This window comes from Trichechus manatus, unplaced genomic scaffold (genome assembly GCF_000243295.1).
Source record: "Trichechus manatus latirostris isolate Lorelei unplaced genomic scaffold, TriManLat1.0 scaffold00005, whole genome shotgun sequence".
Taxonomy (NCBI): domain Eukaryota; kingdom Metazoa; phylum Chordata; class Mammalia; order Sirenia; family Trichechidae; genus Trichechus; species Trichechus manatus.
In genome coordinates this window covers 34,230,447-34,251,302 of record NW_004443941.1, presented here as the reverse complement: position 1 = coordinate 34,251,302, position 20,856 = coordinate 34,230,447, and the positions used below count along the sequence as shown (strand labels likewise).

Here is a 20,856-nt window from a genome sequence, read left to right as displayed (position 1 = left end):
CAACTTTTGGTTTTGTTGATATTTTCTATTGTTTTTCTATTCTATATTTCATTTATTTCTGCTCTGATCTTTATTATTTCCTTTCTTCTGGTGGCTGTGGGCTTCTTTTGCTGTTCTCTTTCTATTTGTTTGAGTTGTGTCCTTAATGTTTTGATTTTGTTCCTTTTTCTTTTTCTATATGTGCATCTATTGCTAGAAGTTAGCATCTGAGCCCTGCCTTTGCTGTGTCCCGAAGGTTTTGGTATGATGTGTTTTCATTCTCGTTTGATTCTAGGAATTTTTTTGTTCCATATTTGATTTCTTTTATTGCTCAGTGGTTTTTAAGCAGGGTGTTATTCAGTTTCCATGTATTTGATTGTTTTTCCTTGCTCATCATGTTAATTTCTACTGTTATGGCTTTGTGGTCAGAGAAGATTACTTTGTATTATCTCAGTGTTTTGGATTTTGTTGAGGGTTACTTTTTGGCCTGATATCTGGTCTATTTTGGAGAATGTTCTATGTGTACTGGGAAAGAATGTATACTTTGCAGCTTTTGGGTGGAGTGTTCCACAAATGTCTATTAGGTCAAGTTGGCTGATTGTGGCCTTTATATTTTCTGTACCTTTGTTGAGTTTCTGAGTAGTTGTTCTCTCCTTTATCAAGAGTAGTTCGTTGAAGTCTCCTGCTGTTATTGTGGAACTGTCAGTTTCTCTTTTCAGTGCTGTTACGGTTTGTTTTATGTATATTGGAGCCCTGTCATTGGGTGCATAGGTATTTATTGTGGTTATGTCTTTATGATGGATTGTCCCCTTAATCATTATATAATGCCCTTCTTTGTCTTTTATGGTGTATTTTGGTTTAAAGTCTATTTTATCTGAGATTAGTATTGCCACTCCTACTCTTTTTTTGGCATGTGTTTGCTTGATAAATTTTTGTCATCCTTTGAATTTTAATAAATTTATGTCTTTATTTTTACAGTATGTCTCTTGATGGGTCCTGTTTCTTTATCCAGTGTCACTTTCTGTCTCTTTTTGGGTGCATTTAGGCGATTTACATTCAGTGTGATTATTGATAGGTGTGAGTTTATTGCTGTCGTTTTGTAGCGCTTTTTTTTTGTGGTGCTGACATTTTCTTTGTTCCTCTTACTCTCCTGTGCTGAATTCCTTTTGTTTGTGATTTTTTTCTCCTTTCGTTTCTTTAGATTTTGTGTTTCTACTGAGACTTTGTTTTTCTTCTTTATTTTGATAAGTAGGTTTGTCAACTTTCTTTGTGGTTACCTTGAAATTTACCCTTATCTTTCTAAGTTTGAGCCAGTCTTTTATTACTTGGTATCACCTTGACTTCCTCTGCATTAGAAAGGTCTATACCTACATCGTTTCTTCCCTCTTTTATTGTTCTGACATTGTCATTTACATATTAACCTCTCTGGTTCCCTGTTGTAAATCTTTTAGTTTTCATTTATCCTTGAGAGTTCATTACCTAGGTTGGTGTTTAGCTGATGTGGTCTTGCGTACTGGATTCAAGTTGTTATCTGATATTGTTTGTTCTCTAACTGAAGAACTCCCTTTAATAATTCTTGTAAGTTTGGTTTGGTTTTTACATATTCCCTCAATTTCTGTTTTTCTGGAAATGTCGTAATTTCACTATCATATTTGATTGAGAGTTTTGTAAGATACAATATTCTTGGTTGGCAATTTTTTTCTTTCAAGTTTTTATAATTTCATCCCATTGTCTTCTAGCCTGCATGATTTCTGCCAGGTAATCAGAGCTTAGTCTCATTGTTTTCCCTTTGTATGTGACTTCTAATTTTTCTCAAGCTGCTCTCAGGATTCTTTCTTTGTGTTCGGTTTTAATGAGTGTGATTATGATATGCCTTGGTGATTTTCTTTTGGGATGTATCCTATATGGGGTTCGTTGAGCTTGGATGGTCAGCTTTTCATCTTTCGTGATATTAGGGAAGATTTCTGTCAGCAATTCTTCAATTATCCTGTCTGTGTTTTCTGTTTTCTCTCCTGGTTCTAGAACTCTGATCACTTGCCTATTTTTGCATTTGATTTTATCCCACGTCTTTCTCAGGGTCTCTTCATTTTTCGTCGTTCTTTCCTCTGATTTTTCCTCAAACAAAATGATGGCCAGTTATTTGTCTTCAATTTCACTGGTCCTGTCTTCCATTGCTTTAAACCTGCTCCCCAAACCTCTGTGACACTATTTCTGAAATCTTGTTGTTTATCTTTTGGATTTCTATTTTTTTTTGGTATAATTCCTAGTTGTGAATTTATTTTGAAGTTTTATTCCTGTATTATTTTCTTGAATTCTTACATTGTTTTCTGTCTTTTTCCATGATTTTGCCTATTTTTTCTTCATTTTTGTCTGCCTTTTCCTTCAACTCTTGGATAGCTCTGAATATTAAGGGATTTGAGTGTCTTTTCTTCTGTGCAAATGTCATCTGGTGTTTTATTTTGAAAGCCTACTTAACCATCCTGTCCTTTTTTTTTTAATATGTTTTGATATTGTCTGCTGCCTTCGGGACATTCAGTAATTATTGTCTTCATTTATTGATCCTAGATTTGTTTGTTTTTTCCTGCTTTTCTAGGTTTTTTTGTTGTTGTTGTTGTTGTTATGTCTTAGCAGGTGGGCTGGAGGTTCTTTGTTGTTTGCTTATCTGTGGCCACAATATTTCTTACCACCTAGTTCAATGGGCAGGTCCAGTTGCTCAGCTGTGGTGCAGCAGGGCAGATCCAGTTGAGTGGGAGGGGCTGGGATGGGTCAGCTGTGGCACATACTTGGGCTGACAGGTCAAGACTGGGAGTCAGTGCAGGGCCAGTTCTGGTAGATCATCCCTGTGCTACTCAGGGTGTGTTCCTCAGCACACAGTGCAGATAGACAGGAGGAAGAGGGGAGGTTGTGATGTGTGGAGCTAAGTGGGTGTGGGAAACAATAGAAAGAGGAGGGAGAAGCATGAGCCAAAAAAATAAACAATAAGTGCTGAGGGAGCTTGCCATTGGGAAGTCGTTTGCCAGTAGCTTTGTAGCCAGACAGTGAGGCATAGCCCATCAAGAAGGGACAGATATGGCACACACAGCTACCTGGACAGGAGTAAAGAATGGAAGGAAATAAGAGAGAGAGAGATAAAAAACTAATTTAAAAAAGTGAGAGAGGCAAGCGCAGCCAGGGTGGTCAGGAGAAATGAATAGAAGGAATGTAGAGAGACAAGAAACCAAGATAAAGCTTTTAAAAAGATGCCGGGTGTTTTTGGGGAATTGAAGGAAGGCAGAGAAAGACAAGAAACTGCAAAAAAATAAAGAATTAAGAAAAAATATATACCCCAGGGGAGTCCACTGGAAGTGGGTCTCCATTTGAGTGGCACTGCACAGTCTGTCAGGAAGGGGCATAGATGGCACATGGCACCAGGTGTTCAGGAGAAGGGCAAGGAAGGAAGGTAAAGAGTGAAAAGAAACTGAAAAAAAAAAAAAAAAGAAAGAAAAAAAATCTTCCTCAAGGGAGCCAACTGGAAGCGGTCCCCAGCCAAGTGGCACTGCACAGCCCGTCAAGAAGCTGCAGAGATGGCACACAGCACCAGGTGTTCAGGAGAAGGGTAAGGAAGATGGAGAGAGACAAGAAACCAAGAAAAACAGAAGAAAGAGAAAAAAATGCCCGAAGGGAGTGCACCAGAAGCGGGTCCCCAGCTGAGCAGTGCTGCACAGTCTGTCTGGAAGGAGCAGAGATGGCACACGGCATCAGGTGTTCAGTAGAAAGGTAAGGAAGGAAGGTAAAGAGAGACAAGCAACTGAGAGAAGAAGAGAAAAAGGAAAAAAATGCCCCAAGGGATCCCACTGGTGTGGTGACACAGACCAGAGCAGTGGCTTTCCAGCCTCGCGGCAGTGCGCAGCCCCTCTTGAAGGAGCAGAGATGGCACACTGCGCCAGGTATTCAGGAGAAAAGAACGGAAGGGCGGTAGAGGGAGACAGGAAACTTAGAAGAAAAAAAAATCCCTCAAGAAGCCTACTGGCTTGGCAGTGTGGACCAGGGAAGTGGCTCCCAAGTGAGTAGAGCTGCACAGCCCGCCTAGAAGGAGTAGAGATGGCGCACAGCACCACGTGTTCAGGAGACAGGAAAAGAAGGAAGGTAGAGCAAGAGGAGAAATCAAGAAACAAAGAGAAACAGAATGGAAAAGAGAAAAAGAATTACCCCTAGGGAGCCCACCAGCTTGGCGATGCTGACCAGGGAAGCAGTTCTCCAGCCAGGCAGCACTTCACAGCCTGTCAAAAAGGAGTGGAGATGCCCACGGAGCCAGGTGTTCAAGTGCAAGGAAAGGAAGGAGGTGACAGAGAGAGAAGAAACCAGAAGAAGCCAGAAAAAGCAACAACAGCAACAAAAAAAAGGCACTGAAGTTGCCAGCCAGCTTTGGTGGGGCGAAGCCAAGCATCAAGGAGCCAGTGTCCTCTTGGTGGAGCAGCTGTGGCCCTCTGGAAAGTAGTGGAAGTCACACAGGGGGAAGAAGGGTGGTAAGTGGGAAACCGTGTATCACTGATAACCAGGTGCTCTGTCTCCTGCTGACAGCTCCATGAAGCTGCCTTCCCATGCTCCCTGTCCACTGTTCTCGGTGCCTTTGCCAATTTTTCAGTTGGGTTGTTTGTTCTTTTTGTTGCTGAGTTGTAGAAGTTCTTTATATGTTCTGGATATTAAATCCTTATCAGATACATAGTTACCAAATATTTTGTCCCATCCTTAACAATGTGCTTCTTTTGCTGATCCTCTATCTGAATTTAATCTTTGTCGATGCCTGAATCTCTGTTGTAATTATACCACAGTATATTTATGAGTCTTAATGTTGATGAGTATTTTGATTGTGTCCAATTTTTGGCTATTATGAATAAAGTTGCTGTGAACAATTGTATACATATCTAATTGTAAGACTATTTAATTTGCTCTTCTCTGATTTTGGTGAGATAGCGAGTCTTTCCGTGTTCCAGCTCTTTAAAGAATATACATGTAATAAATCAATAGCTTTTTATTTTTGCTTTCAGTGTATTTATTTTGTCACATAATTTGAGGAATAATATTTTAAGAAGTTGAATGATGACAAGGTCAACTATCTTTCTATACAGCATAAAATAAGTACTTGAATCTGATTTGGAAAAGGTTATTGAAATAGGTTGAATTTCTGAGTGAAAAGTACCTTGAATTCCAATGCTCCTACAATTTGGCTGTTTCATATTCTGTTGTCCTCATCCAAACCTCAATAGTCAGTTTAGGACTGGCATCAAAATTGCAACTGTTTTATTCTGAATACAGATGCATTTAGTGTAAATATAAATGCGTTTAGGAATGTCTTAAAAATATATCTCTGTATATTCTCACGAGTGGTCCTTAAATATATGACTTGAATAGAGTAACATGTGACTCCTAGGGGGCCATTTTATGAGTGGTGAGATAATTCTGTGGTTAGTTTAATGTTTATTTAATAATATGCTTGAGTGTGGAACTTCTAATTAGTATTTCTCTGAATGAAGTGTATTATCCATAGCTGAGAAATAATTTTTAAATAACAGATTTCTATGACAATCATTTTTAGAATTGGAGGTTTTCTCTTAACTGTTTTATGGTAAATTGTAGACATGATGCCCCTTTACACCTAAGTGCAAAGACATTCTCTTATATAAGCACAGTACAATGAGCAAAATAAGAAAATTAACATTGACACAGTATTGTAATCTAAGCTATAGGTCTTATTCAGATTTTGCCATTTGGCCCACTAATGTCCTTTAGGGCCAAAAGAAAACAAATGTTTATTTTTCTTTGCATGCTTTGTGGTGGTCCAAGATCATTTAGTATCATAGATTGCATTTAGTTATGTGACTTTAGTCTACTTTAATCGTAAACAGTTCTGATGTCTTTATTTGTCTTTTATGACCTAGAAATTTTTGAAGAACACAGACCAGAAATTTTGTTTATGTAGGCACACACATATACATACATATTACCACAGTAATAATTGTTTCAGGCAAGAATCAATAAATGCTAAAACTAATATGTGGAAGTTTGATGAGAAAGAAAATATTTACATAGTCTCAAATGATTCTGTCTGTAGCTACTTAATTAATTACAAAGAGCAAAACAATAACTTTAAGGCAGAGACACTTGACAGACACATCTTATTCATGATGTGATGTGCTTCCTGATGTTTACAGATTGTTTTTTTAAAATAAGTCATTTTATTTTTGCTTATGTAGGATCGCTATGAGTCGAAATTGACTCAGTGACACACATTATTCCTTATATTCTCACATATTGAAGAGATCATTTGAAGTGAAATCTTTAATTTGAAACTGATGTTGATACATGCAAAGTCAGATACACAATTTTTTTCTTCAGGTGAGTGCTCCAGTTGTAACATCTACCACTCAGGAAAAGCCAAAAGATAGCGATCAGTTTGAATGGGTGACCATTGAACAATCAGGGGAATTAGTTTATGAAGCACCAGAAACCATTGCATCTGAGCCTCCACCTATTAAGTCAGCAGTACAGACCATGTCTCCCATACCTGCACATTCTTTGGCTGCTTTTGGATTATTTCTGCGTCTTCCGGGCTATGCTGAAGTGCTACTGAAAGAGAGAAAACATGCCCAGTGCCTTCTTCGATTGGTATTGGGAGTGACAGATGATGGAGAAGGAAGTAAGTGTTTAGTGTTATTAATTAAATTTACCGATACATGTATAGTAAGTACCATGTTATTAATTACATTTATAGTCTTTGTAAAGTTATCCAATCATTGGCTATTATTCACTGTATTTTTCTTTCATAGTTAAGCTACCATCTGATTTTTTTGTGGACTTAGTTTCAGTATTAGCCATAATAAATCCTAAATAATCCTTATTTTCATTTCTTTATTCATTCAAAACATATTCACTGAGTGCTTACAGAATTGCAAGATATCATTGGAGGGATTTAAAGATGAAGCAGGTCTGTAGATTCTGCCCTCAAGTAGCTTAAGTCTTCCAGTAATAACAATGAGGAATGTATTTAAACACATGAGCTTAATTAACATGTTATAAAAGCTGTGAGAGAGGTACATACAGGCAGTCCCCAGGTTAAGAACATCCAACTTAATATACAGTTCATAGTTACAAACCAACCCCCATAAAGCCTATTGTATTAAAAATTTGGGGTACATACAATGGTTCATAATAACAAACGGGTGTTAGTTTGCGATACACATCGAAACATTATTATTATTATGTTAAAGATGTTTTAATGTATCTAAAAGTGTTTCTTTAATTTTTTTATGCATAGAAAGGTACACTATATACTAAGACAAACATTTGACTAACTGATGTTAGGTACAAACCATACCTAACTGTTGCTACTTACGTACAAATATGATTTAAAAACAGATTTAGAAACGGAACTTGTTCATAAGCCAAGGACTGCCTGTATGACAGAGGCTCACATGTGTGAGATTATTCCTTTACTATCCATTGTTGTAAATGAAGTGGCATAGTTATTTTAAATGGGGCCTTGAAGGTTCGGCCGAGTCATTTCAGAAAGAGGAAATGTTTTGAGCAGTGTTTGGAAGCTCAGAATCTGAGAGAGAAAGTTAACTAATGAAAATTTGTATAAAAGGAAGCAGTGAGAGCTCATTTAGAAAGCTGATATTGGTAACAAATCGTGGAAAGGCTCATTAAGAACTTTAGATTTTATTCTCAGTAGCAGTGAAGATTTTTTAAAACTTAAGCAAAGTAGTGATGTGGTGACAGTAGTTTTTTAAGAAAGTAAATCTGGTAGCAACATTTAGATTAGAAGAGAACAGAAGGCAGAAAATAATAACAAAGTAATATATAGTATGTATCATAATGTTGTAATAATAACATAGGATTGTAATAGAAAGCTGTGGTGATTGTCCTGTTTGGTTGATGTTTTTATTTAATACAAGGAATGAAAGAGGAAAATCGCAAGATAGCCTAGCAACCTAGCAAGTAGATTTTCATTTTATTTACCTCTGATTGCTTACTCAATAACCATTTGATTTGAAAATCAGTATTTTCTTACGTTGTTTTAACATCGCATGGTTTTGAGTAGGGGGTGATTCTCTAACATGCCATTTAGAAAGAATAAATGGTTAAACCCTACGCCACAAAGTATCTTTAATCTAATAAAGCGATATGACTTTGTTTATGGGTCTCTGAAACTCTGAAGCTATCAGATATTCAAACTACATATTTTTCTTCTATATTGTCTTATTGTTGTAATTTTTCAGAAATGTTGACATTATTTTAAATGATCTTTATAATAATTGCTATAATAATTACAGCTTTTCCATAGTTGTTTGGTTTCATATATGAATTGTACATAAACCTACTTCCTACTTATCGACATGGTTAGGTTCCAAAGAGCAGGTCATTATGCATAAATGGAGGATGACTACATCATTACCCAACTGCCAAATTACACCATTATACAGTTGCAAAATTACATTATTACATAACTGCCAAACCACTGAGAATCATGGCCCAGCCAAGCTGACACATAACCTAAACCATCACAGCCAGCATTACTCTCACCTCACACCTCGGTGTTCATTACAGCCAGACATATGTCGTTAATATGCAGAATAGTCAGATAGTAGATTTTTTACTATTGTTATAAATGCAATATGTCAGATGACATAATAGTCGTTAAGTTAGGAGTGGCTGTATTTATACCCAGTCGGTGAGGAATTTCTAATTACTTGATCTGACTTTTTTTTTTTTTAAGTAGATGGAAGGATAAGAATCATGGTATTTTAGGATTGTGTTACTAGACAGGAGATGTAACCCTAAGCAGAAATGGAGAAAGAATTGCCTTTATGCCAGACTACTTTAAATGAATATATGGTGAATATTTATTTAACGGCATAATTCTGATACCCCTGTCTTGTCATAGTTATTTCATCACTCTTCATGTGGCGGTGATTTTTTTGCATTTAACACTTCTTTCTGGCTAGAATATAGTAGAAAATGATATTGCAACAAAAAAAAAAGTAGTTTCACTCTTTCATTATCTGTTCATGGTTAAAACTACTCCCAAAGCAAGTGGTTACTTTCTTACTGTTATAAGAAACTTTTACTGCTTCTTTTTTAGTGGTTAGGTTTTAATTTAAATTCTATTCTGTAGTAATTTTGTCATAATCCATAGCCATTAATTATCCAGGGAATGTATTTCAACTTTCTGTTGGAGTTTATGTATACTGTCCTACAGAGCTCTTCCTGACATTATTTATTATTAAAATTTAAGTTATTTCTATTCCAGTTGTGGTATTTGGGTTGTTTGATAACAAATTTAGTGGTATAATTTTATATTACATAATCATTATTAACTTGTAACCTGATATATAGCTCCTTACTATGTTTTAAAATATTTTTTATTTTGTGTACTTCTGTCTTTTTAATCTAGGTCATATTCTGCAATCTCCATCAGCCAATGTGCTTCCAACCCTTCCTTTCCATGTCCTTCGTAGCTTGTTTAGCACTACACCTTTGACAACCGATGATGGTGTACTACTAAGGCGAATGGCATTGGAAATTGGAGCACTGCACCTCATTCTTGTCTGTCTCTCTGCTCTGAGTCACCATGCCCCACGAGTTCCAAACTCTAACCTCAGTCAAACAGAGGTAGGTTTAATCTAAGTCTTTTAGATTGTGAAAAACTAAAGTTAATTTGTGGAGTATAGAATACATTTTTTTCTGAAGTAACTAATATCTCAGAGACTTGTTTGTTCCTTTCTTGCTCCTAAAACAAAGGATATTTAAGAGAAACTATGAATTACTTTTACGCTTTCAGAAAACCATAAATTAACCCATGCAGCTGAAAACTGGAAAAGATTTAACAGCTTAATAATCATTCCCATTTACCAGGGCGTGTTGATTTTATACTGCAACCCTTCTTTCTTTTCTTGAAAAACCAAAAACACCAGACCCACTGCCGTCAAGTTGATTCCGACTTATAGGCTATCCCGTAGGGTTTCCAAGGCCCTAAATCCCTATGGAAGCAGACTGCCACATCTTCGTCCTGCGGAGCCCCTGGTGGTTTTGAGCTGCGACCTTTCAGTTAGCAGTCGATTGCTTTAACACTGCACCACCAGGGTTCCTTTTCTTTCTTGAACTTTAGAGAATTATATTAATGAATGGGAAGTTTTAGCCAGTACAGTAGGACAAGAAAATAAATGCCCTCATTATTCTAGGTGATTTGGTTATATTCATAGAAAATCCAAAACATAGTTAATGGGATAAGTGAGTTTAGCGAGGTGGTAGTATACAAGGTCAATATATAAAAATCCGTTAATTTATATATACCAGCAGCAAACATAAATTGAGTTTTTAAAAGGTATTTTTTAGAATAGCATCAAAAATAGAAAATGCCTAGGAATAAATCTGAAAAAGGATGTGCAAGTTCTCTCTATGAAATATATGAAAATTTCTCAATAAACACAAGACCTTAATATACTAGAGTCTGTGCCCATGTCTTGTCCCTCGTGGATCAGAAGATTCAACTACGCAAAAAATATAATTTCTTCCAAAAAAAATTTTTTTTATGAATCATTTTCTTTGTTTTTTTTTTGTGATTTAGGTGAAAGTTTACATAGCAAATTAGTTTCTCATTAAAGAATTAATACGCAGATTGTTTTGTGACATTGCTTGCCAACTGCAGTGTGTCAACACTCCTCTTTTCCACAAAGACACAGGGAACGATTAGTCCAAAGAACTAATGGGCCACAACTACCACAACCTCCACCAGACTGAGCCCAGAACAACTAGATGGTGCCTGGTTACTATCACTGACTGCTCTGACAGGGATCACAATAGAGGGTCCTGGACAGAGCAGTAGAAAAGTGTAGAACAAGATTCTAACTCACAAAAAATAAAAAGAGCAGACTTAGTGGTCTGACAGAGACTGGAGAAGCCCCGAGAGTATGGCCCCTGGACACTCTAACTCAGTACTGAAGTCACTTCTGAGGTTCACCCTTCAGCCAGAGATTAGACAGGTCTATAGAGCCAACAATAACACACGTGAGGGACTTGCTTCATAGTTCATTCATGTATATGAGACTAATGGGAACACCAGCCCAAAACGAGGAATTTGTTCCAAAATTGATCCTTAAGTTTGATATGCTTTCAGATTTATTTTGGAGGAAATTGACAAGCTGATTGTAAAGTTTATATGGAAATGCAAAGGGTCAAGAATAAGGCAGTTCAAAGAAGATAAATAAGTCGAACAGACTTACGCTACTGTATATAGAGACTTAGTATAAAGCTATACTGTTAGTGCAAGGATAGATAAATATCCCAGTAAACAGAATAGAGGATTCAGATGCCAAACCCACCTATATATGGTTACCTTGTTTATGACAAAGGATCCCTGGTGATGCAGTGGTTAAAGTGCTCGGCTGCTAACTGAAAGGTCAGCAGTCCGAACCCACCAGCTGCTCTGCAGGAGAAAGATGTGGCAATCTGCTTCCGTAAAGATTTACAGCCTTAGAAACCCCATGGGGCAGGCAGTTCTACTCTGTCCTATGGGTTACTATGAGTCGGAATTGACTCAACGACAGTGGATTGGTATATGACGAAGGTAACACTGCAGCATAATGGAGTAAGAATGGTCTTATCAATAAATAGTGGCAGGTCAGTTCAGTATCCATATGGAATAAAAGTGAATCTTTAATTCTAAGTGGATTGTAAATATAAATGCATACAATATATCATATATACATTATGCTTTTAGAAGAAAAAATAGGTGAATACTTTTATGGTCTTGTAGTAGACAGATTGCTTGACTAGGATACCAAAAGCTACTAACCCTTAAGGAGAACAAGTTAGGGGGTGGGGTGGGGAAGAAGTACATTAAAATTAAGAATTTTTTTTCTATCAAAAACATAATAAGAGAGTGAAAAGTTAAGCCACAGAGTGGAAGAAGATATTTCTGTTACATATATCTGATAAAGGACTTAACTTCCTGAGTATGTAAAAAGCTTCGGTAAATAAAAAAAGAAAGGCAGGTAACCCAATATAGAAGAAGGCTTCAAGGGGTACTTTATAAAACAGACTGTTGAAATATCCAGTAAAAGTGAAATGGTGGTCTCCTTCATTAGTTATAAGAGAAGTACAAATTAAAGCCAGTGCACTACCATTACACACTCATCAGAATGTCTGAATTTAAAAACCAAATATTGTTCCATTGTCCTTCGTAATAATAATCTATCTGGAAATTTTCATCCACAGTAGAATGGATAAATTATGTCCATTATATAATGGAATACTATAAGGTAATTAAAGTGAATAACTACAGGTAACTACATATAATGGTATTGATGAATTTCACAAGTACAGCTAAAAATGCCAGACATAAATATATACAGAATGATTTATATAAAAATGAAAAAATTAGACAAAGCTAAGCTATAGTGACTAGGACTTCATGTTTAGGTGGTAAAGTTATAAAGAAAATTAAAGTAATGCCTGGTCTCAGGTGAGTGTGGTCAGGGAGTTGAGGCAGCCCACCTGCCAGGAGAAGAGAAAGGGTCTGCTTTTTCCCCCAGCTGTCTTGCTGCCCGCTCCATCCTGCATCTGTAAGGAGTCTTGAGGCTGAGTCTGCTATTGGTCTTGTCACCCAGGCGACTGTCCTTTCCTTGTTTCTTCACTCCCTCCTGATGGTCCTGCCTTTGGCAAGCTCCACAAGGATCTGCCTCTACTTCCTATTGTGGACACTTGTCACTCCTGGTTATCACTGAATCTCCCTCTCCTGCCCCTTGCTCCCACCCCAGTCTGGTTCAGGCCTGAACAGTTGTAGTTCATTGACTTGTCTGAGCCAGGCTGGCTGAGATTAGGGCAGATATTTAAATAAAATGAATTTCGTTCTTAACAACAACAACAAGATCAGACTTATAGTCAGCTTTGCAGGGGCATGAGAATGTGATGAATAAGAGATTGAATGGGGGCAGTTTCTGAGATGCAGTGATCAAATTCCTGACCTACATGTTAAATAGGTGTTTGGTTTGTGATAATTCATACAGTTTTACATTTTTGCTTTACATTTTTGCTCTTTATATATGTTATACTTCATAATAAAAAAAGTTTCTTAAAAATAATTGCTATTTTTACCAATAACCTTGATTCTACTAGTAAATGTTTATATGATAATGACATTTTAATGATTCGTTCAGCATTTCATCCTTTAAAATATGAAAGATGCAATTCCTCAGTTATAAATCCATGAAACTGTATCTCAAATCAGTTTGTAAAAGTATTGTTTCTATATAATATTCCTCTTTAGAAAATATGTCTGCTAAGCCTCAAACCAAACCTCTTGTTGGCCAGTCGATTCCGACTCATAGTGACTATATAGGACAGAGTAGAACTGCCCCATAGGGTTTCCAGGGAGAGGCTGGTGGATTTGAACTGCCGACCCTTTGGTTAGCAACCGAGCTCTTACCCACTATCACCAGAACCCCTACTTCTACTAAATTACACACACACAAAAGCATAGGTGTTACTTGTCAGTTAACCTTGAAAATAACACTTAATTGCAACGGTTTTGGGAGTAGTACATAGTATGTTAAGTTTAGTGAAAATTCTTTAAAGACAGATTCTTGTTCCAGAATTCTTAGTTCTACAGAAATAATAAAGAACTGACCTTTACTGTATGTGAAGTTATATCAGTAAACCAGTGGTTCACAGTCATTTTTTTTCTGTCTCCACACTATTCACATTTTTAATATGTCTTCTACTTCCAAAAGAATTTTCTACACCTCATGTTCTGAACAGGAAAGAGATTGAGAATCCCTATTCTAGGAACATTTGCTAGAAAGCAATCTTGCAGTAGGATTGAAGACATATGACACTATGTTGGAATTCTCTTGAGATACCATTTTAGTAGATTCATTCCAAATACATCTGGCACATACTACTATTTTTTCTCCATTGTTTCCACCATTTAACTTTGTGACTTTTTAAAACAGCCTAAGCTGATTTACCCTTCATTTGCTGTAAATATTGTTAAGGATAAATAAAACCATACAGTTATACATTTTTATGTTTCTGCTGTTATAAGCCACAGGTGTCAAGCTCTCATAACCCCACATCAACAGAAGAACAGCAGCTATATTGGGCCAAAGGTACTGGCTTTGGAACAGGCTCTACAGCTTCTGGCTGGGATGTGGAACAAGCTTTAACTAAACAAAGGCTGGAAGAAGAACATGTTACCTGTCTTTTGCAGGTATATTTATAAAGTTGATATTGTCAATGATAATAGTTACATTATTTTTGTATTTGTACTGATTTTTAATCGGTGATGACTCAGCCAACTCATCCTTAGCTGCCTTTATGCCACTTGTGTTCCCAGATTCTGATGCATTTAAGACACCACTGGACAAAGATTGTTTTTCCTTCCTTGTAGGTAAATTTTTTCCCTCTCAATTAGCTTCTTTACTGGGAGGAAAGTAGAAGGAGAAAATAATCCAAAAACTTGAAATGTACTATATCCCCTTTCTTCCTAATATCCTCTCAGCTTACAGTGCAGTATCTGAACTCTGCATTTATTATTATATGTATTTTTATAGATGTGTTATTTACATCTTTGTTTCTCACATTTTTCTGTAACTTTCCTAGAATAGGCAAGTTGAACTTGTATAGAAGGTCTTCATGCCACAAAAATGAGAAGGGGAAATGCTTCAACTAATTGACTGATGTTGGTAAAGTCTGTGAGCCTTATTTTCTGCAATTCTAGAACAGTAGGGTTAGGGTAGATTATTTTATCTGGTATATAATTCTAAGATTTTGTCACCCTCAAAGTGTAAACTTAATCTATTCAATAAAATATCATTATAAATAATACCAGAGTTGCTACTAAGTTTTTTAGCTTGTGTTCTTCGATTGTTGCTTCTGTATGTTTAGAAGCAATACACTGCACCGTCCTTTGTAAACAGCACTGTCATGCTGAGCAGTCAGGGGCTGCTCTAGCACACCCTGCTGACTATACCAGTTGAGCATAACAGTCCAGAGACACTAAGATGATCTACGTCTGACACCAAGTTGTATGGTAGATAACAAATCCACTCCGCACACCAGCTGCATTGTTTGGAAATCTCATCATCCCTTCCCTGTAAAGGTCAGACCCCAGCTGCTCCATGCAGCCCATCTCTCTCTCATCCCCTACCACCTAGTGCCAGGTCAACTGATAACCAGTTGCAACTTCAAGAGTCCACATGACTACCTCCCCTTCAGCCCCACCAGCCCCACATTTGGGGTTTTCCTATGTCCCTTCAGGGCACCAGCCACAAACCTGGTAGCCTGTATGACTCCTTCCACTTCAGTTCAGCTGGCTTACCCTGCTCTTTTGGGTTCATAATTTACTGGAATAGCTTACAGAGTTCACTGGAGAAACCATACGTGTGATAACAGTTTTAACATAACAAAAAAGGGTACAAATGAAGAGATGCGTAGGGTGATCTCTTATGCATAGGTCTGAGAAGGGTCATAGTGCAGAGCCACCATGTCCTAAAGAGGATGCACTTCCCTTCTGTGGAAACGTTTGCTCTGTCCAACCCAGAAGGTCCCTGAGCCTCCATCTTCCAAGGCATTTATTGGCCTCACCACGTAGCCATGATAAATTACATTATGCCTCATGAGGCTTAGTAAATATCAGACCCTCGGGTGACTCCTCTGTCCTCAGTTCTCTCAAAACCAAGACCAGAGACCAAATTCCTTTTTGTGAGGTGATTCCACACCTCACACATGCAAAATAGATCATTTTCTTTTTTAAAATTTGAACCAAAAATGCCTTAATTTTAAAACATAAAGCACGAGTCATTGGTTGAGTTCAAAATATATACTCTTGGTATTCAGATTGATTATCTAACATAATGCAGGCTTTTAATGTATATAAAGCTAAAATCTGATTTTAATGCAACGATTTTTATTTTCAGGTTCTTGCAAGTTATATAAATCCTGTGAGTGGTGCAGTAAATGGAGAGGCTCAGTCATCTCATGACAGTAGAGGACAGAACAATAATGCCCTTCCTTCTGTGCTTTTAGAACTTCTTAGTCAGTCCTGCCTTATCCCAGCCATGTCATCTTATCTACGAAATGATTCAGGTAAATCACATTGTAATTAATCCTCTGAAATACCTTTTTGGATGAGTTTTTTTTTTTTACATTGCATTATCAATTTTGTTTACGGTATATTATCAGTTTAAATAATAAAATTGAATTGAAGTATTGGATGTTAGTCTTCCCTAGTATATGTAGGTGTGAGTTTGATAGATTTTTTTTTTTTAATTCTCTTTACAAAATTTAGTTCTGAAAATTTCTTAAGGTTTTTTGGGGCCTTTAATTTGATAGTATGTAGCAGCTTATAGAATACAAAATAAAAGATTTCATAATCCCTTTGACTTCACCTGTGAAAGCACGTTTATTTCTCTTAATAACCTGTAGCTGAAGATGCTAAGACAAAAGCCAGAAACTTCATGAAAATATTCTAATCTGAATATCATTGATTGAAGTTCCATTTATTTTGTTTCAATTCTGGTAAAAGATGTGTAACAAAACATTTGCTGTTTTAACCATTTTTAAGTATAATTCAGTGATATTAATTACTTTCACCCTGTCGTACAACCATCACCACTATCCATTTTCAGATGTTTTTCATCTTTTTAGACAGAAACTCAGTACTTCTTAAACAGTAATTTTCCATTTCTCCTAGTTTGTTGATTGTTTTTACCCTGAAAGCATGTTGGATATTGGCAAATGCATTTTCTGCATCCATTGAGATGATCATGTGGTTCTTCTTTGTCTTAATGTGGTATATTATATTGATTGATTTTCTTATGTTGAACCACTTTTGGACTTCTTGTCATGGTGTAAAATCCTGCTGTATTCAGTTTGCTAGTATTTTGTTGAGGATTTTTACATCTATATTTATAACATATACTGGCCTATAGTTTTCTTTGTTTATAATGTCTTTGTATGGCCTTAGTATCAGGGTAGTGCTGGCCTTGTAGAATGATTTAGGTAATATTCCTTCCTCTTCTGTTTTTTTGGAAGAGTTTAAGAAGCGATGGTATCAATTCTTCTTAAAAGGTTTGATGGAATTCCCTAGTGAAGCCATCTGTTCCAGGGCTTTCTTGGGAGATTTTTCATTACTGATTCAATCTTTTCAATTGTTATGAGTGCATTGAGATTTTGTGTTTCTTCTTGAGTCATTTTATATAGTTTGTGTGTTTCTAGAAATTTGTCCATTTCATCTAGATTGTCCAGTTTGTTGGCACACAGTTTATTGTCATAATCGTTTTATTTCTGTAGGGTTGGTGGTAATGCCACTTTGTGACTTCTTTCTTTTTCTTTGTTAGTCTAGCTAAAGATTTGTCAATTTTTTTTTTATCTTTTCAAAGAACCAACTTTTGGTTTCATTGATTCTATTTTTCTATTCTCTATTTCATTTATTTCTGTTCTGCTCATTGTTATTTCCTTCCTTCTGGTAACTTTAGGTTTAGTTTGCCCTTCTTTTTCTATTTCCTCAAGTTGTAAAGTTAATTGGAGATCTTTCTTCTTTTTTTAATGTAGATTTTACTGCTATAAATTTTCCTCTGGGTACTGCCTTTACTGCATCCCATATGTTTTGGTATGTTTTGCTTTCATTTTCATTCATTTCTAAGTATTTTCCAATTCCCTTTTGATTGCTTTAACCCATTGGCTGTTTAATAGTGTATTGATTTAATTTCCTCATGCTAACATAATTACCAGTTTTCCTTCTGTTGTTACTGATTTCTAGTTTCATTCTTTTGTAGTCGGAGATGACACTTTGTAGGATTTCAGTCTTTTTAATACTGAGACTTATCTTATGGCCTTGCATATAGTCCATCCTGGAGAAAGATCCATGTGCACTGGAAAGAATGTTTATTGTGGTGTTGTAAGGTGGAATAGCTATATAAATCTGTTAGTTGTGGTTGTTTTATAGTGTTATTCAATTGTCTGTTTTCTTTTTGATCTTTTTTGCTAGATTTTCTGTTCATTATTAAAAGTGCTGTGTTGAAGTTTCTAGCTATTGTTGTAGAACTGTCTGTTTCTCCCTTCAAATCTGTCAGTGTTTGCTTCATATATTTTGGGGCTCTTATATTAGGTGCATAAATATTTGTAATTGTTATATCTTCTTCATGAATTGACCCTTTTGTGAGTATATAAAGCCCTTCTGTGTCTATTACTTAAGTCTTAAAATTTTTTTTTTTGTATAGATAGTCACAGCAAAACATCCTTTCAGTTTCTACATGTACAGTGATTTGATTACACTCTTCGATGTCCTTTTCTCAGTTTTTTCACCATCAACACTCACGGCCCCCTAGGTTTCTCATCTAACCTTTAAAGTTGCTGTTGTCACTTTGATGTCATATAGATAATTCTTTAAAAGAACGCAAAGCCTAAGGCAGACATTCTTTTCCACTTAAGCTAACCTATTGTTTGGCGTAAAGACGACTTTCCGGAATAGTTTAAGGTTTGAAGATCTCCTCAGGGCAATAGTTTCGGAGGGAGTCAGCCTCAGTGGCTCCAGAACATCTAGATTCCTTGAGAATTTGAAGTTCTCTTCCACATTTCCCCCTCTTTTAATCACGATTCTTCTATAGAATCTTTGATCAAATCATTTAGCAATGGTAGCCGGACACTGTACAGTTCTGGTCTTGTAGCAAAGGAGGCAGTTGTTCGTAGACACAGTTAGACACAGATTCCACTGCTGAAAATGATTAAAAAGAGTAAATATAAACAGATGGAAAGACATTTGATGTTCATGGATTGGAAGACTTAATACAGTCAAAGTATCAGTACTACCCAAAGTGATCTATATATTCAACGCAATCCCAATCAACATTCCAAGAGCGTTTTTTACAGAAATGGAAAAACTAATCCTCAGCTTTATATGGAAAGGCAAGAGGCCCCTAATGGTCAAAGCAGTTTTGAAAAACAAAAAACTAGGAAACCCCATACCTCCCAAATTTAAAACATACTGTGCAGCTGGAATAATCAAAACAGTGTGATACTGCTTTAATCATGGACGCTTAGACCAATGGAATAAAATTGAGAATTCAGAAATAAATCCATACATCTGCGGTCAGCTGATTTTTGACAAGGATGCTGAGTACATTCAATGAAGAAGGAACAGTCTTTTTAGCAAATGGTGCTAAAGTAATTGGATTTCCACATGCAGAAAAATGAAGTGAGATCCATATTTCATGCCTTACATAAAATCTTTTGATTTTGACCTAAAGTCTATTTGGTCTGATATTAAAATAGCTACCCCAGCTCTGTTTTGGTAACTATTTACACGTACTATTGTTTTCTGTCCTTTCACTTTCAACCTAGTTGTATCTTTGGGTCTAAAGTATGTCTCTTAATGGACAGCATATAGATGGATCATGTCTTTTTATTCATTCTGCCAATCTCTGTCTTTTGATTGTTGAGTTTAAACTATTTACATTTAATTACTGATAAGAAAGGACTTTTACCATTTTGCTGTTGGTTTTTTGTAAGACATATCTTTTTGTGTTCCTCATTTTCTCCATTACTGCCTTGTTTTGTTTTTAGTTGATTTTTTGTAGTGAATTATTTAGATTCACTTCTGTTTTTAGATATTTTCATGTAGTTACCATGGGGATTACATTTGGCATCCTAAAATTATAACAGCCTAGTTTAAATTCATACCAACTTAACTTCAATAACATACAAAAACTCTGTTCTTATACTGCTTCTCTCCTCCCATTTATGTTGTTGCTATTACCTATTACTCCTTTATACATCATTTTCCCAATAACACGTTTATACTTATAATTTTATGCGTTTGTCATTATAAAGCATGTAAGAGTAACAGCTAGAATTACCAACCAGCAATACTTTAAAACTGGCCCTGTATTTGCCTTATTTACTAGTGTCCTTTCCTGTCCATCTAACTCACTTTAGCATTCTCTTGTATGGTAGGTTTAGTGGTAACGAGCTGCTGCGGTTTTTGTTTATCTGGGAATGTCTTAATTTCGCCCTCATTATTGAAGGACAGATTTGTTGGGTATAGAATTCTTGGTTGACAGTTCTTAACTTCAGCACTTTAAATATGTCATTCCACTGCCTTCTAGCTTCTAGTATTTCTGAGGAGAAATCATCAATAAATCTTATTGTGGATCCTTTGTAGGTAATAATTTCCTTCACTCTTGATGCTGCTTTATAAAATTAAAAGTGGGTATTGCATCTTTGGTTACTTCAAAATTGGGTTACTGAAGATAAGAAAAGACATCTTTAAGGTTCTGGGTCAAAAAAGGAAATACAGTACTGTTTATTTTTACTGTTCAAATTAGTCACTATTCACATAAGTGCACATTGTGGTAAATGTCTTTGTACGTGTTAAGTAAACTGTGATTTTTATAAATGTATTGGAGCTATCTTGTAGCTATTAGTACTGTAATGTGATAAATTTGGAGTTACATCTTTCCTTTATGACTTAAACTGTTTTCTTGGATAAAAGAAATTTCTTTGTCCAGGGTTTAGATTTATATGCTTGAATCTGATACTTTGTCCAATGGTATAATTTAAAATGCTATATTTACATTTGAATGTGGCAGCAAATATTTATCTTGAAATAATATTTAAGTTAAGATAAATTAATACAAAATTATTAACTTAGTTATCCTAAGTAGGTCAGATAACTGGCAGTGCAACCACTTAAATGGTACTTTCAATAATCAAAGAAGATTATTCTGGAATTTGGGGTGTATTGTTCTCTTTAGTTTGTGAGAAACAAGACATGTAAGTATGCTCTTTAGAATATGATAAATATTAATTTTTTCAGGAGAATATAGCTTACATAATAAT

The 20,856-nt window shown here is 36.0% G+C and overlaps 1 protein-coding gene across 17 annotated transcripts in view; it reads left to right on the top strand.

Moving 5' to 3' along the window:
* Positions 1–20,856, top strand: part of BIRC6 (baculoviral IAP repeat containing 6) — a 364,754-nt gene that overhangs the window by 251,711 nt on the left and 92,187 nt on the right. For 16 of the 17 annotated variants that reach the window (XR_002824888.1, XM_004369572.1, XM_023736211.1 and 13 more), the window contains 4 exons: positions 6,355–6,655; positions 9,413–9,630; positions 14,063–14,227; positions 15,936–16,104. Coding sequence is in view for 16 of the 17 variants with exons in the window: in XM_004369572.1 (XP_004369629.1) it covers positions 6,355–6,655; positions 9,413–9,630; positions 14,063–14,227; positions 15,936–16,104 (853 nt within the window). In the remaining variant the exon portion in view is untranslated. The other variant, XM_023736238.1, reaches the window with a different exon arrangement.